The 18,010-nt window shown below is 37.3% G+C and overlaps 1 protein-coding gene across 1 annotated transcript; it reads left to right on the top strand.

Annotated features, from left to right (window-relative positions):
• Positions 1-7,871: 7,871 nt before the first annotated feature.
• GCK72_007368 (uncharacterized protein) lies at positions 7,872-11,147 on the top strand (the record flags this gene model as incomplete). Its single annotated transcript, XM_053726140.1, has 6 exons — positions 7,872-8,054; positions 8,104-8,166; positions 8,211-8,288; positions 9,402-9,566; positions 10,627-10,908; positions 10,959-11,147. The coding sequence occupies 6 exons, from the start codon at positions 7,872-7,874 to the stop codon at positions 11,145-11,147; spliced, it is 960 nt and encodes a 319-aa protein (XP_053590334.1).
• Between the last annotated feature and the right edge of the window lie 6,863 nt (positions 11,148-18,010).

Genomic DNA, 18,010 nt, shown 5'->3' with positions numbered 1-18,010 from the left:
AGACTTCCTGGCAAGACTGATCGAATATCTTCTTTTGTTTTGATTTGAACGAGGCAGTGATTCTGAAAATGTTTGAAATTATTTTTCAAAAGAATATGAATAAAACCTGCAACTTGTTCATCTTATTGCGAATCGACATCAGCAATTTCGTCTTTAATGGCTTTTGAGACTTCTCGATCAGATATTCTTCACATCTTTTGAAGGCTGTCGGAGCATCATACATGTCAACCAATTTTAGAATTCCATCGATATTGTCGTCTGGAAATCTGATAGCGTTTTGTGTCGAAATTTAGTTCAAAATACCATCGATAGCTGGTTCGCCGTGAAGAACTTCCAGGAAGTTGTGAAAATCATTCGAGTTGACGTCAGTGAGAGAAATTTCCGATTTCTTCGATTCTTCGAAACTTCCCAAAAGTAGTGATTTGAAGTAGGTGGATTGTGAAGCGAGGAACTGAAATAATCCGAGAATTGAGACTTTCTACGGTTACAGTCGAGCTATGCCTATGATATAACTGCTTACCAATTTCGAAACAAAGAACTTTTTGTCTTCAACGATCAGCACAACATCCGAAAACTCTGATACTGTCTCGTCGAAATTTCGCAATCGATTTTTGTTGATTTCAGTCAACTTCTTGATTTTAACATGAACCACCACAAATATTTTGTCATTCACTGCGTAATCAGTTTCCATTAAATTCCATTCGATAAAATTGGGCCATCCAACACCATCAACTTTCGGTTTATCTTTAGAACTTTGGAAACAATGAGATGAGCTTTTCGACATCATTTTTCCATTTACAGACATCAATTTTATTTCGAAATCTGTGTCGATTGACCAGTTTCCATCCTTACACATTTTATCGCAATACAAAAAGAGACCAAGGCATGAACCTCTTCGAGAAGCATACAACTTCCTGAATAAAAATAATAGAAAAATTATGGACTTTTTTGAAACATACCAGGGAACATCGAAATGTTCTTCTACATCACTGAAATCATTTTCACCTTCTTTGAGACTTGACACATTTTTGAAGAAGTGTGTTAGTATAAACTCGTTGTAACCAGTGGAAGTCATCTGAAATTAATGTCGTTTGTCAGAACAAAGCATTTTTTTTAAATAAGGGCATATTGGTACAGAAACCTTCGCGAAAAAGAATTGAAAAGAATAATGAAAACATTTTTTTAGCGAACGACTTTCCCATTGTTTAAAAAATCGGACATCGGTGGGATAAAGTTTTTATTGTTAACTTCTAAATAGGTCAGCTATCTTTATAACCAAAGAAGTCAATGTCTACGTTTGACGGTTTTCCGTTTTGTATTTAAAGTTGTTACCTTACCTTTATCACTTTTTATCGATTGCAACTGCACACGTCAGCTGTTTTATTCAGAAATGATGAAAGTAATTTTCGAAGTAAAATCAAGACAAAAATACTCCTAGGCCCCTGATTTTGTGCTCTACGTCTTTGAGCCCACTAATTTCTAATGTTTTTTTATTACAAAAAAGTTCTAAACAAGATGATTCTTTGATAACTAACACTCACTCTTTTAGGACTCCATGGTTCTTGAACCGAAGACACCGATGATCCATTTGCATGAATACATACGTTTCCTCCTGCTGATACCTGATAAAGCACGCCAATAAAGTGTTTTATATTGTCAGCTTCTTTCTCTTTCTTTTCCTCAATCGATTTCGTCTCATTCGAACTTTTTGAACTTTTTGATCCCATGTTGTTCCTTGTTTCTAAAAAAATGGAGATGTCGGTTGGATGAAGTTTTTACTGCTAATTTCTAGACTGGCAATCTTTTTAACCAAAGAAGTCAATGTCTACGTTTGACGGTTTTCCGTTTTGTATTTAAAGTTGTTACCTTACCTTTATCACTTTTTATCGATTGCAACTGCACACGTCAGCTGTTTTATTCAGAAATGATGAAAGTAATTTTCTCAACGTATTACGTATCCACACGCGAGTTTTTATGTTTTTAGAGCAGCGTGCCATCTCACGAGAAAATTCTTCTTGTGTTGCATGTATTTATTAGCGCGACACGCTTCTTACAACCGCGCTCTAACGAAACCGAAGAAAGTAGTGTGCGAAATTGAGAGACTCAGAGAAAAAGAGGCATTTCTCGAGGAGATTTCAGGAGAGCGCAGTTTTTTTTGTTGCGAAATTGGGAGAAAAAAAAATTTTATAGCAAAAATACTTCAAAATTTTCACTGTAAAAAATTTCAAAAATATATAAACAAACACCGAAGTTTTAACAGCACGATATCATTTCAAAACAAACTCGGTTATATTTATTTTCATTGATAAAACGGGTATTTTGATTAACAAAAACAAAATTAATCCAAAGAAAGAGCCTTCTGAAGCAGCTCCTTCCAAACCGAAGCATTGAAATGACGAGCGCCTTCTTCAGCGATCTCTTGAATATCTTCTTACGATTCCATGTTTGACATGCATTTTTTCTGCAAAAACTGAGATTATTTCCTGGTATTTTGTACAGGGCTACCTTGAGTTTATTCAGCTTGTATTGGATCGCTGCATTGAATTTCATTTTCAGCGGCTTCTTGGATTTATCGATGAGAAATTCCTCGCATCTTTTCAATGCATTTTTAGAGTCGTATTTGTCTGCCAACTTCAGAATTTCTCCGACCGTTTCATCTGAAAATAAAAAGACTTTAATTCTATTAAAATTGTGTTTCCTTGTTTCCCGTACCATCGATAGGCTCCTCTTCACGGAGAACCTTGAGAAACTTTTTGAATTCTTGTGGATCGACGTCTTCGAGTTCGATTTCAGTTTTTCCAGATTCATCGGAACTTTTGAAGAATAAATTGTTGAAATAGGTAGAGTTTTCGCCAAGAAACTGAAAATTGATGGATTCGGAATAGAGCGAATTTTACTGTCTTACCTTCTTATCCACTTCGAACTTCTCTTCTTTCACTTTCAGAACGATATCATCATTCTCCTTATTTCCAGAAGAATCCTCGTCATCGAATCCAGTCATTTTGTTAATTTTAATACGCCATTCGACTTTCAACTTGTCATTCACCAAATGCGAATTCGCCTTCGCAAATGGGAGCATGTGATTCGCAAATGATTCATATCCATCGAATCGAACAGTTCCTTTCACTCCGAAACTCTTTCTTTTTCCCACGAATTTCACTTCATAGTCGGCGTCGATCGACCATCCAGAATCTTCTTTCCAACAGAACAGGTAGGCCTCTAGGCAATGTCTCTTGCAGTATAATTGCATACTCCTGAAATTTGAATTTTTTCGAAAAAAATAAATTTGTATTTGTTTACCAAGGAATGTTGTAACGAATCTCCTTCGGTCCGAATTCGTCAGTATAGCAGCTACTGAAACAGTGTCTCATCACGAATTCCTTCTCTTCGGGAACCGGCATTTTGTCTGAAATTCGGCTGATTTTTAGAGCTAGTCTTCACAGCGACTGATTTATTTTCGGATTTCTAAATGATTTTTGATTATTTTGTGAGATTTTTGACAGTTTTCCGTTCAATTTAACTAATAATAATCCAAAAACTAACAAAAGTAATGACGTCATCGAGAAAAACAAAATTATATGAAAACAGATAGTGTACTGTAGGTCCGCAACGTGTTTGCGGAGTTGTCTACCGTACTCTTCGTTCCATTTTTTAAAAGAGACCGTACAAATCGGGAAGAAACGAAATCGGTTATGCGCTAAAATTTGTGTCAAAAATAAAGCTACGGAACTAAAAAATCGATTTAGAGCATTGTGCGCAGTCATTACTATAGCAAAAGACAGGAAAACTTGCGAAAAACTATTCTTTTTCGCTTCTTCCCGATTCGTTTTTTCCCGTTTCGCGTCTTCCCGATTTGTACGGTCTCTTTTAAAAATATTTCTTTTTTCTTCTTCTTTTAATTTTTATTTATATTAAATCTTTTAACCGCATGCTTCAGTAATGTAATATGCATTTCTTAAATTTCCAGAAGATGACGGAAAACAGCGCGGCGATTCTAGAAGAACTCCGATCGATTCGAGAGGAAAACCAAGAAAGTTTCAAAAAGTTGACAGAAGAGATGGAAGAAATGAAGAAAAAACAGAGTCTTCAAGTAGAAATGATGGAGAAAATAATCGGAAAATTAGAGAAAATGGCAGTGAAATCTGAAGCAGTTGATTTGAAAATCATGGAGAAATGGAACGAATTTCCGCCGGAAATCAAAATGGAATGTATTAGTCGAATGGATTTTGAGACCAGGTATCCAACTCATCAATTTTTCTTCCGAAATTAAAAAAAAAACTTTCAGATTAAACCTCCGACGTACCGCCCGTGCCGAAAGATCTCTCGTTGATTCTCGCCTCTATCCAATGGATAATGTCAATATGTGTAATGATGGAATTGAAGTGGAAAGTGAAACGAATTATTATCTTCATGAAACTGACAAATGTGCTCATAACAAACGTACAAGCTCGTGTGGAAGCAAACTTCTCGCCTATATTCTAAAAACTGGAAACATCGAACGCCTTCATGTCTTCTTGCCAAAAGAAAAAGTTAATAAATGGGTGGAAGATTTGAAAAATAGTCAAATCGATACAATCCGTGTAAAGCGTCTCATTTTCCAATCGACCAGTAAGCAGTTGACAGAGTTTTTCCTAAATAAAGTCAATAAGGAAACGCTGGAATCGATTGAAGTGTTGTGTCGAAATGATATAACCGGTTATACGGATACGGAAGCATTTCTGAAGTCACCAACGGTGAAATATACTTTGTTTGGGTAATTTAGAAATTAATAATTTTTCAGGTCATCAATGTCAAACGTCTTCTGATTCTGAGACAGTTCTATACAGTTCTCGTGTTCGATTTTATTATGGTATCGTTTTCTTTAATCGATTGCTAAATATATTATAATTACAGAGATGGATTAAGCACGACGTTCAAATAGGACAAAAACTCTTTTGCCATACTTTGTATCCCACAACCTTCCTCGACTTTGGCACGAATTTTGGCGATCGTCTTGTGTTAGTTCGAATATAAAAAAAACTTCTCAAAATATTAATATTTTTTTCAGAGAATCAGAAGACAACTACATTCGTATCCGAACTGACAACGCATCGAAACACATTCTCATCCGACGTCTACCGTGTAAGAAACACGCTCAATCGTTGTCTTGTCATGTGATTCCGTCGGAGCAGGAGACTGTCGAAAAGGAGGATGACTACTACACGAGCTACGATTTATCCCACTTTGATGAGTCGATGGAAGATGACGATGACGATGACACGGATTATTTCGATGATGATTCTAACGAGGAGGATTCAGACGACGAGGACTACGACTTTGACGATGAGGAGTTAGACGATGAAGAAGATGAAGAATTGGTCTACGTTCAATAATTTATAACTGCTTTTTCTTGTTTTTTTCGCATGTTTCTTTTCTGTTACTTTGTTGATTATTACCACATTCGGTTGTTGTTTTCTTGGTAAAATTTAATTTTGTGACTCCGCCAGTCATCATAATGACTTGCAATTGTGCGGTATTGCTTGCAATATTGATTGCAGAATAATATCTTCAACTTTATTGGTTGCAGACCTCTCAATCTAGAATTTTAAATATCTTCTAGTCCAGTTGAAATCGGTCGAAAAAGGGATTAAAAAATACTTCGGTTACCGGAAAAAAAGAAAAAACACGTGGCAAAAACGCGAAATTTGCAAAATTTTTGAGAAGAAAAAATATTTTCCACGTTCACGTGAACTCAAGGGCGGTTTTGTTTTCGCATCTTTTCCACGTCATCCACGTGGCATGAGTTGGCAAAATACCTTTCGAAATTTCAATTGAAAATCACTTTTTTCTTTTAGTTTTAAAAAATAGTTTTCAACTTTTTTTCTGATTCTTTTTCTCACTTTTTTAAGTGCTAAATAATTAGCACAACTTTTCAAGCTTGATATTACATCGTTACGGTTATGACTTGTTTCTGACTCATTTCAATACATTTACAGCTTTTTTCAGGTCAATTTCATTCTTCCCACATTCTTCCCACCAAACGTCGTCTCCCTGCCATCCCGCTGCCCTGCCTCTACCGTCATCCACCGTCTACTTGTCGTCCTCTTCTGTTCTGTCACTCAGGTAAGAAAATGAGAGAAATCGGTGGGAAACGTGGGAAAAATAAGATGTTGCCATGTCACTCTCAGAGTCTTGAAATATTTTTCTTGCCCATCTCCCAATCTTTTTTCAATCTCTTCATCCCATGACCCTCTTCATATTTAGCAGAATATCTTTACAGTACTTTTCCATCGCCTTTTCTAGTCTCTCCACTTTCAGAATAGGGATACGGTAGTTATATGTTTATAGTGCTATCATATAAAACTCAACCTTAAAGTTATGTAGAACTGATCTAGATGCTCTGTCTAGTTGTTAACCAGCAGGAAATTTGCTGGATTTTGTTGAATTTTGTAAATAGGAACTGCTGGAAAGATTGTTTTGAATCGAAATTAGGTTTTGAGATGATGAAATCCAAAATTTTGAGTTCCCGTCGAATTTCAATTTTTCGAATTCCTTCCCATGCTCAAAGTTTTGTATTCCTCATCAAAATTCAAAAATGTATCAAGGAGTTTTTGGAAGTTTTCGTAATATTTGAATTCTCGTCACAATCCAACATTTGAATTCCCGTTAAAATTCAAAATGATTGCTGAAAGTATCTGGAAAGTTCTAGAAAGGTTTGGAAGCTCCTGGAAGTTTTCATCAAAATTCAAGACTTAAATCCCCCTCAGCTATGGAAAACATTTTTTTTTTGAAATTTGAGTATATGCTTTCAGTTTGAGGTGTTTTCCGGTTTTTTTGGTAACTGTAGCTACAGTACCTCTCAAGGAGGTACGGTAGTGGAAAAATTGTTTCAAGAAAAAAGTACGGGATACAGGAGCCAACATTTTGAAGTACTTGAGAAATTAAAACCTAGTTCTTGCAAGATTCTAGAAAATTCTGAAAAAATCTATAAACTTCCGAATTCTGGAAGGCTCTGGGAAAGACTGGAATGTTATGGACGGTTTTTTGGGCCCCGTATTTTCAGTTTCATTTTTTGGGTTACGGTAGCTACAGTAATCCTACACTAATCTGGTACCCGGGGTCCAAAAATTGAAGGTTCATGAGTACACCCCCAGACATCTCTTGAAATGATTCGCAGAGAAAAAGTTGTTCAGAGAGACATCTCAAAGTTTGTCATTTTCAACTAACACATTTCTACAGCAGCTAGCACATTTCTTACAACTGCGCTCCACCGAAATTACCTTGAGAAATTACCCCTTTGATTCATCAATTTCGGTAGAGCGCGGTTGTAATACGCGTGTCGTGCTAATAATTATATCCAGACTTGTCAAAAATCGGGCCGGGCCGGACCGTTCGGCCACGATTCAAAATTGGGTACTCATTATAAAATGGTTTTTTTTTTTAGAATTTACCGAAAATGTAGAGTAAAAGTGCTTATTTTATCATACATACTCATGATTGCATTTTAAATTTTTTGTCGAGAACTGTACTTTTTCAAAAAATTCGCAATTTCAAAACTTTTGCCCCGTGCTCGTGACAAGTCTCGTGTCAAGTCTGATTATATCTCGGTTGAGTAGAAAAAAGATTCTCGTGAGACGACACGCTACTCTGAAAATATATAGAAAAACTCACATGCAGATAATACGTAACATGTCGAAAGAACGATGAAAGTCATTTCTGAACTTTTTGGCGACGACGGTTAAATTATAGCAAAATAAACATTTTGAATACAAAACGGAATACGGTCAAAAGTAGACATTGACTTCTTTGGTTAAAAAGATAGCCAGCCTAGAAATTAGCAGTAAAAACTTCATCCAACCGACATCTCCATTTTTTTAGAATCAACGAGAACTATGGGCTCCAGAAACTCAAAATCTGAGGATTCGCATGAAGCAAAACTGGCAGAGGATGGAAAAGAGAAATACGCCGGTGTGAATAACTTCACCGGTGTACTATACAAAATATCATCATCTGGGAATGTGTCGATAAATGCAAATGGATCAACGGTGTCTTCGATGCAGGAAAAGTCTAAAAGAGTGAGAATTTGTTAATTTTCTTTATTACTGATTACATCATCAATTTTAGACATCTCCATACAACATGGAGCGTGAAAAGGAACGGAAGAGACAGCAGATGACAAGAAAACGGGTGAGATTGATATTGTCGTATTCCACTAAAAGTACCAGTCTCAGAACATGAGACAACGTGAAATCGTGAGCCAAAACGATGCAGCTGCAAACGATTCGATTCAAGGACCTCCACTCTACACAGTAAGTGTATTCATTCACTCTTAGAAAGTCATGAGAAGAATTGAATTCGGCTTCAACTTTTGTGAATATTGGCGCTTCTAACTTGATCTTGATTGAAAATTCTCTATTTAAAAATTTTCTTCCTCCTACAGGGGTACATTTCTAAGCAGTTATACTCTCTTGAAAGCTGGCCCATAGCTATCGAAAACGCATCCTTGAAAACCTATAAACCAGGTTTCAGACAACGAATTCTCTTATCTCTCTCCCTTTTGGATTTGAATTGTTTCCATTAAATCTTCCGAAAAACTAACAAAAAATCTTGAAAAAAGAAACGGATTCAGAAGCCAAAAATATATAGACTTTGGCCATTTTCAGTTGCAAATGTCCAACTTTGGGAGTGTGTCATGGTAATTATGATTGTCACATCCAGTAGGTTTTTAACGAATCATACAGAACAAACGTGGAGCTACATTTTTAGCCATTTTTAGTGGACAGCTCAAAAATCACTCCACTCCGCACTAAAATTAGACGATTTGAGGAATAAATTACTTTGTCGATACATAACTTTCTAGGGAGAGATTGTACAAAAAAGTTATCAACTACAAATATGAAGTTCTACTTTTGATCTGTATGATTCATCAAAATTCTACTAGATGAGATATTCAGTGATACCGTAACACACTCTCAAAGGAAGACAACTTCAACTGAAAATGGCCATATTCCATAACTCTTTGACCGGTACTGTAATCCCCAAACTTTGAGAGTAGAGGAACAATTCCGACTTTGAACGTTCCCATTATCAATAAAAATACTTCCTTCTTATTCAAGGCCCAGATTTTAACAAGCCCCGAATTTCTCAAATTTATTATGAATTCAATTTTTTCTGTGCAAGAGAAGTTCGCGGCGACCACGCCCACTCCCATTTTAACGCTGCGTTCTATTTTTGAACACTATCGCAAAAAATGGGCGTGGCCGCCGTGTATGTGCGGCGCGAACTTCTCTTGCACAAAAAAAATTTAATCAATAATAAGAATCCACCAAAATTTAGAGATATTTAAAGTTCGCAAAAAAACGTAATTTTCATTCGGAGGGAGATTCCTTTCTTTGATATTTTCTTAACAATTATTTTTCCAGAGTACACAAAGGGACGACAACAACGGACAGCATGCCATCGAAGGACCAAATGACGACCAGATTCAAGAAAGAGAGCTCTCGTACGCCGACGACCACTCTCAAGAGCGTCCCAGAGACGAACAATCTTCTCGGAACACAAGTGTCATCATGAATCGAAGAGATAGCGTATGAAATGTTTATAAAAAATAGAGAGCGAGCATCTTTTCAATTTAATGTAGGAAGTCATGAAATGAGCAGAGAACTAGGGAAATGATTACATTTAAGTATATGAGTCTCGATGTAACAACTTTTAGCATAGTGCCGATAGATATTAAAAGTGTAGATCAAACCTAGAGCTTCACTTTATTAGTTGACAACTTTTTTGTTTGAATCATTTCTAAAAAGTTATTAGAATGTTGGACAACACCCAGAAAATTCGATGAAGTCTCAAATCTTTTTTAGAATAGTCTTTTTGGCACCAGCGTTTTCGGCCACTTCTCAATAATATTGAGCTTAAATTTTGAACATTGAAATTCTTATTTGAATTTTGAATTTCCCTACTAGTCTACTATGATTTGCTCTTTTATCCCAAAAAACCAAAAGCTTTGAGATCTCGAAATCTGACTTTTCTACGAATTTTTTGACAAAAAAGGTGGACTTTCGAGAATATCTCCAGTTGAAGACGTCATTTAGATACAGTACCGCGCAGTAAGATATCCAATTTGGCCTTTTTCAGTTGAAAATGATCAACTTTTAAAGGGTGCTGCGGTATTACTGATTGTCCCACAAAATAAATTATGTACAAACCATACTGATCAAAAGTAGAACTTCAGTTTTGTAGTTGACAAAGTTTTTGTACCGACACTCCCTAGAGAGTTATGGTCATTTAAGGGAATAGCTCAAAAATCACTCTATTTTGCACTAAAAAGTGACGATTTGAGTAAGAATTCACTTTGTCGATCAGTTCATAGTTGTCAAGGCCCGGCCCGAAGGCCCGGGCAAATTGGCGCGAAAGTCAAGTTTTCAAATTTTTTCAAATTTTTTGAATTTTTTCTCGAAAAAGTCAAATTTTCGACTATCAATCAGAACTGAAAGAAATTCTGAAAAATTATCGAAAATGTTCACAGTTTTGAAAAATTGAAAAAAATTGGAAAAAAATTGGAAAAAAAAGGATCATTTTTTGAAGCCGGGCCTTGAAAATATTCTACCGGGCCTTGACAACTATGGTTCAGATGAAATTTTACAGACGGATGATCTATCTGACTCGAGTACTCCAGACTCGGACCAAGGAATCAGAAATCAATGCTCATTTCCGGAAAAATGGATTCATAAAACCGATCGGAATTCGAAAGAAGAAGCTGGCCGGCAGATGGAACTATGCGAATCTCATAGAAAGGAGCGACTGACTCCGGACATGGTGCATTTGCACACAACTTCAGGAGAATCAGCTGTCTTCTCTTATCGAAACTTTCGTGATCTGGCAGGAGAACCTTACCCCGTGGAGTTCGAATCAGAGGGGTGGCCAAAAGTGAGTCTCTTTCAAAGAAAAAAGGGGTTTCAATAAAATTGATATTTCAGATGCGTTGTTACCACGTTGTGTCAATTGGATCGCCCAAGGTTCGAACTCACACGTGGCTTCTACTCCAAGACGTGAATTGTCCAGATATAAGATATTTGACTAAAGTCAACGTACAAAATTGGAGAAGATTTCTTACTGTAGACGACGAGGACAACGATGGGAAATTAAGTAATAACATCTCGTGTTGAATTTTTCTTTTTTCTTATGTAAATATTTTTCTAGTAAATCGTGTTTTCTATTTCATTGTAATATCTCTGAAATCTTTATTAAAAGTTTTCAGAAAATTATCAAATGGATGCTTTCAGTTTATCCAGTTTACATTTGATTTTTAATTGCAAATCCTTCTTCAACTTCTTCTCCGATTCATCGAAGGAATTCTTCATATTTCTACGTAACATCATGAGTATCGTACTTTTCAGCCATGTAGAGCAGGCTTGTTCAAAACCGGAAATCGGAATTTCCGATTTTTCCGATTTTCCGAAATTTTCCGAATAAAGTCGGAAAATTTGATTTTTTGAGGTACTGAAAAAAAAACAAAACATTCGGTTGATGGGTTTAACCATCAGAATAGCGGGCCTGACAATTATTATGTTGTTTTTATTGCTTACCCTCAATAATATCATTGATATTTTAATTATATCCCTTGATTTCAGGCCCGAATAAGTCGTTTTTGTCATTTTCCGAAATTTTCCGGTTTTTCCGAAAAAAAATTCGGAAAAAATTTCAGATATCCGATTTTCCGAAAAGGAAATTAGAAGTCGGAATACCGTGCAACCTTGATTCCCTCACCTAACCAAATGAGTCACTGCTCGATCGATACCAAGTTTCCCAGAGCTCCGCGTTTTACAACGCGCTTATTCGAACAATCCCATCTGGCAGACTGTATACAAGGGGAGGAAAGGGTAGTCATCTCATCTTATTCAACTCATTCAGAAACTATTCCTATTCAACACCCCTCATCTGCATCCTTTACCCGGTACTGCCCATTTTCCTCAACTTTCGCTCATCGCTGATAACTAAGGTGGAACTTACTTCTGGCGCGAGAAGGAGAAGAGTGGTTTGAATTTGATAAAAATCGATAATGTTCTTCAAAAAAATTAATTGAGTCTATCCAGAATTACCCTTGGGAGAGTCGAATCCGCACTTTGATGATAGCCCGTGAAGAAGGAGTTTCGAGATGGAAAGTTTTGAAAAAGAAATAATTCCGTTTTTTGATACTTTTTATGAAATTTATGATATATTTTAGCCCGGGAGGATTCAATCCCACGTCTACCGTGAGTAAACACAGCCCATAGGTAAGACTACTCGCAGCGTAACTGACCGAGTCTTACAGGATCCGACACAAGAAAGAATGGTGTTGGAAGTCATAAAGAAACGAAATTATACTGTTTTTTGATACTTTTTATGAAATTTCTAAAATATTCTATCCCGGGAGGATTCAATCTCGCGTCTACCGTGAGTAAACACAGCCCATAGGTAAGACTACTCGCAGCGTAACTGACCGAGTCTTACAGGATCCGACACAAGAAAGAGTGGTGTTGGAAGTCATAAAGAAACGAAAGATTTCTGTTTTTTGATACTTTTTATGAAATTTCTAAAATATTCTATCCCGGGTGGATTCAATCCCGCGTCTACCGTGAGTAAACACAGCCCATAGGTAAGACTACTCGCAGCGTAACTGACCGAGTCTTACAGGATCCGACACAAGAAAGAGTGGTGGGGGAAGTCATAAAGAAACGAAATTATACTGTTTTTTGATACTTTTTATGTAATTTCTAAAATATTCTATCCCGGGTGGATTCAATCCCGCGTCTACCGTGAGTAAACACAGCCCATAGGTAAGACTACTCGCAGCGTAACTGACCGAGTCTTACAGGATCCGACACAAGAAAGAGTGGTGTTGGAAGTCATAAAGTAAAGAAAGATTTCTGTTTTTTGATACTTTTTATGAAATTTCTAACATATTCTATCCCGGGTGGATTCAATCCCGCGTCTACCGTGAGTAAACACAGCCCATAGGTAAGACTACTCGCAGCGTAACTGACCGAGTCTTACAGGATCCGACACAAGAAAGAGTGGTGTTGGAAGTCATAAAGAAAAGAAAGATTTCTGTTTTTTGATACTTTTTATGAAATTTCTAAAATATTCTATCCCGGGAGGATTCAATCTCGCGTCTACCGTGAGTAAACACAGCCCATAGGTAAGACTACTCGCAGCGTAACTGACCGAGTCTTACAGGATCCGACACAAGAAAGAATGGTGTTGGAAGTCATAAAGAAACGAAATTATACTGTTTTTTGATACTTTTTATGTAATTTCTAAAATATTCTATCCCGGGTGGATTCAATCCCGCGTCTACCGTGAGTAAACACAGCCCATAGGTAAGACTACTCGCAGCGTAACTGACCGAGTCTTACAGGATCCGACACAAGAAAGAGTGGTGTTGGAAGTCATAAAGAAAAGAAAGATTTCTGTTTTTTGATACTTTTTATGAAATTTCTAAAATATTCTATCCCGGGAGGATTCAATCTCGCGTCTACCGTGAGTAAACACAGCCCATAGGTAAGACTACTCGCAGCGTAACTGACCGAGTCTTACAGGATCCGACACAAGAAAGAATGGTGTTGGAAGTCATAAAGAAACGAAATTATACTGTTTTTTGATACTTTTTATGTAATTTCTAAAATATTCTATCCCGGGTGGATTCAATCCCGCGTCTACCGTGAGTAAACACAGCCCATAGGTAAGACTACTCGCAGCGTAACTGACCGAGTCTTACAGGATCCGACACAAGAAAGAGTGGTGTTGGAAGTCATAAAGAAAAGAAAGATTTCTGTTTTTTGATACTTTTTATGAAATTTCTAAAATATTCTATCCCGGGAGGATTCAATCCCGCGTCTACCGTGAGTAAACACAGCCCATAGGTAAGACTACTCGCAGCGTAACTGACCGAGTCTTACAGGATCCGACACAAGAAAGAGTGGTGTTGGAAGTCATAAAGAAAAGAAAGATTTCTGTTTTTTGATACTTTTTATGAAATTTCTAACATATTCTATCCCGGGTGGATTCAATCCCGCGTCTACCGTGAGTAAACACAGCCCATAGGTAAGACTACTCGCAGCGTAACTGACCGAGTCTTACAGGATCCGACACAAGAAAGAGTGGTGTTGGAAGTCATAAAGTAAAGAAAGATTTCTGTTTTTTGATACTTTTTATGAAATTTCTAACATATTCTATCCCGGGTGGATTCAATCCCGCGTCTACCGTGAGTAAACACAGCCCATAGGTAAGACTACTCGCAGCGTAACTGACCGAGTCTTACAGGATCCGACACAAGAAAGAGTGGTGTTGGAAGTCATAAAGTAAAGAAAGATTTCTGTTTTTTGATACTTTTTATGAAATTTCTAACATATTCTATCCCGGGTGGATTCAATCCCGCGTCTACCGTGAGTAAACACAGCCCATAGGTAAGACTACTCGCAGCGTAACTGACCGAGTCTTACAGGATCCGACACAAGAAAGAGTGGTGTTGGAAGTCATAAAGAAAAGAAAGATTTCTGTTTTTTGATACTTTTTATGAAATTTCTAAAATATTCTATCCCGGGAGGATTCAATCTCGCGTCTACCGTGAGTAAACACAGCCCATAGGTAAGACTACTCGCAGCGTAACTGACCGAGTCTTACAGGATCCGACACAAGAAAGAATGGTGTTGGAAGTCATAAAGAAACGAAATTATATTGTTTTTTGATACTTTTTATGTAATTTCTAAAATATTCTATCCCGGGTGGATTCAATCCCGCGTCTACCGTGAGTAAACACAGCCCATAGGTAAGACTACTCGCAGCGTAACTGACCGAGTCTTACAGGATCCGACACAAGAAAGAGTGGTGTTGGAAGTCATAAAGAAAAGAAAGATTTCTGTTTTTTGATACTTTTTATGAAATTTCTAAAATATTCTATCCCGGGAGGATTCAATCTCGCGTCTACCGTGAGTAAACACAGCCCATAGGTAAGACTACTCGCAGCGTAACTGACCGAGTCTTACAGGATCCGACACAAGAAAGAATGGTGTTGGAAGTCATAAAGAAACGAAATTATACTGTTTTTTGATACTTTTTATGTAATTTCTAAAATATTCTATCCCGGGTGGATTCAATCCCGCGTCTACCGTGAGTAAACACAGCCCATAGGTAAGACTACTCGCAGCGTAACTGACCGAGTCTTACAGGATCCGACACAAGAAAGAGTGGTGTTGGAAGTCATAAAGAAAAGAAAGATTTCTGTTTTTTGATACTTTTTATGAAATTTCTAAAATATTCTATCCCGGGAGGATTCAATCTCGCGTCTACCGTGAGTAAACACAGCCCATAGGTAAGACTACTCGCAGCGTAACTGACCGAGTCTTACAGGATCCGACACAAGAAAGAATGGTGTTGGAAGTCATAAAGAAACGAAATTATACTGTTTTTTGATACTTTTTATGTAATTTCTAAAATATTCTATCCCGGGTGGATTCAATCCCGCGTCTACCGTGAGTAAACACAGCCCATAGGTAAGACTACTCGCAGCGTAACTGACCGAGTCTTACAGGATCCGACACAAGAAAGAGTGGTGTTGGAAGTCATAAAGTAAAGAAAGATTTCTGTTTTTTGATACTTTTTATGAAATTTCTAAAATATTCTATCCCGGGTGGATTCAATCCCGCGTCTACCGTGAGTAAACACAGCCCATAGGTAAGACTACTCGCAGCGTAACTGACCGAGTCTTACAGGATCCGACACAAGAAAGAATGGTGTTGGAAGTCATAAAGAAACGAAATTATACTGTTTTTTGATACTTTTTATGAAATTTCTAAAATATTCTATCCCGGGAGGATTCAATCTCGCGTCTACCGTGAGTAAACACAGCCCATAGGTAAGACTACTCGCAGCGTAACTGACCGAGTCTTACAGGATCCGACACAAGAAAGAATGGTGTTGGAAGTCATAAAGAAACGAAATTATACTGTTTTTTGATACTTTTTATGTAATTTCTAAAATATCCCGGGTGGATTCAATCCCGCGTCTACCGTGAGTAAACACAGCCCATAGGTAAGACTACTCGCAGCGTAACTGACCGAGTCTTACAGGATCCGACACAAGAAAGAATGGTGTTGGAAGTCATAAAGAAACGAAATTATACTGTTTTTTGATACTTTTTATGAAATTTCTAAAATATTCTATCCCGGGAGGATTCAATCTCGCGTCTACCGTGAGTAAACACAGCCCATAGGTAAGACTACTCGCAGCGTAACTGACCGAGTCTTACAGGATCCGACACAAGAAAGAATGGTGTTGGAAGTCATAAAGAAACGAAATTATACTGTTTTTTGATACTTTTTATGTAATTTCTAAAATATTCTATCCCGGGTGGATTCAATCCCGCGTCTACCGTGAGTAAACACAGCCCATAGGTAAGACTACTCGCAGCGTAACTGACCGAGTCTTACAGGATCCGACACAAGAAAGAGTGGTGTTGGAAGTCATAAAGAAAAGAAAGATTTCTGTTTTTTGATACTTTTTATGAAATTTCTAAAATATTCTATCCCGGGTGGATTCAATCCCGCGTCTACCGTGAGTAAACACAGCCCATAGGTAAGACTACTCGCAGCGTAACTGACCGAGTCTTACAGGATCCGACACAAGAAAAAATGGTGTTGGAAGTCATAAAGAAAAGAAAGATTTCTGTTTTTTAAATTTTTTTTTGTTGAATTTCTGTTGTATTCTAGATCGGGAGAAAGACCCATTGTTACTCACGTTATTCCTTGTCTATTCCTTTTGTTGAACCATTGTTGTTCTGCAGCCGTATACTGTTGTGGATCGTTGTTGGTTCCGGGACACTGTTTGGGGGGCGTTGCTGTGCTTCTCGACTGGAAACTAAAATATAAGTTTGTGAATTTGAAAAGCTCGCATGAAGAGGTAACTTGATAGTAAAAAGTAAAAAGGGATATAGGGAAAACAGGTAGATCAAATGAAATGAGAAAAGGAAAGAGCCCAAAAAGAGAGGACTACTCGCTGCTGGAGTGAAAGGGACAACTGACTGTATTCCACCAGTCTGACCTCATAAGGACTAGGGGGCGTGTCTTATTCGCCATCACCTATTAGATTTCCCAGAACGATAAGTAAAGAACAAAGAGAACACGGGCCTCGTTCACACCTGTCTGTATGAGATTTGTTTTTGCTCGATCGATATGTCATCTATTAGATTTCCCAGGAAGATAAGTGATAGGTGTGAGTGTTTATGGCTGAGAATAACAAAAGGAACACGCGGGCCTACTTCCTCATAATTATGATCTCAGTTCACACCCTCTATTCAAAAACATCTACCAACTAATGCGAATACTGTTTTTCTAGGACTGTTTTTCCCGTCTGTAACTCATAAAGTGAACTATCATCTCATGAATCATTCGAAATTTGACAACTCGAAACTTTTGTGTCTCGTCGACGAATATCAGCTGATGGATCTGCTGGAGAAGAGTATTCATCAGATGAATACATTGGAGAAGGCGAAAGAAAGCGAAATTGTTTGATCAAATGTTGAAAATAATCTGATTGTTTTGTTAATTGCTAGAGTTGTTTTCAGGTTTGTTGATTTAAGAAAATGAGATTTGTTATTATAAATCGTCTGAAAATGATAAGATTGGCTTGTTTAGTTGTTCTCTTTTTTCAAATCTTTATCAGTTTCCGGAAAAAACTATAACAAGTGTTAGTTTTCCAATCCTATCGACCATTTTGAAAAGGGAAACAATGAAATAGCAAAAATGATTTATTCAAAAATAGAAAACGACGCAAAATAATCCGATTCAATCCTCACTTTCAACTTATTTTCGCCTTCAACAGTGAGATACCGTCTCCAATCCGCCACGTTGACTTTGGTCATGTATTTTGTTTCCGGGCAGTTCGTATCTTCCAGGAGAAGCCACGTGTGACTTGGAATGGTGGGCAAACCAATTCCAAGTACGTCGAAATTTTGCATCTGAAATATTAATTTTATTGAAACCCAATTTTGTTT

This window comes from Caenorhabditis remanei, chromosome II (assembly GCF_010183535.1).
Source record: "Caenorhabditis remanei strain PX506 chromosome II, whole genome shotgun sequence".
In the NCBI taxonomy this organism is placed as follows: Eukaryota; Metazoa; Nematoda; class Chromadorea; order Rhabditida; family Rhabditidae; genus Caenorhabditis; species Caenorhabditis remanei.
Note: the sequence above shows the minus strand (reverse complement) of the source record. Positions and strands in the feature narration are given on the sequence as shown.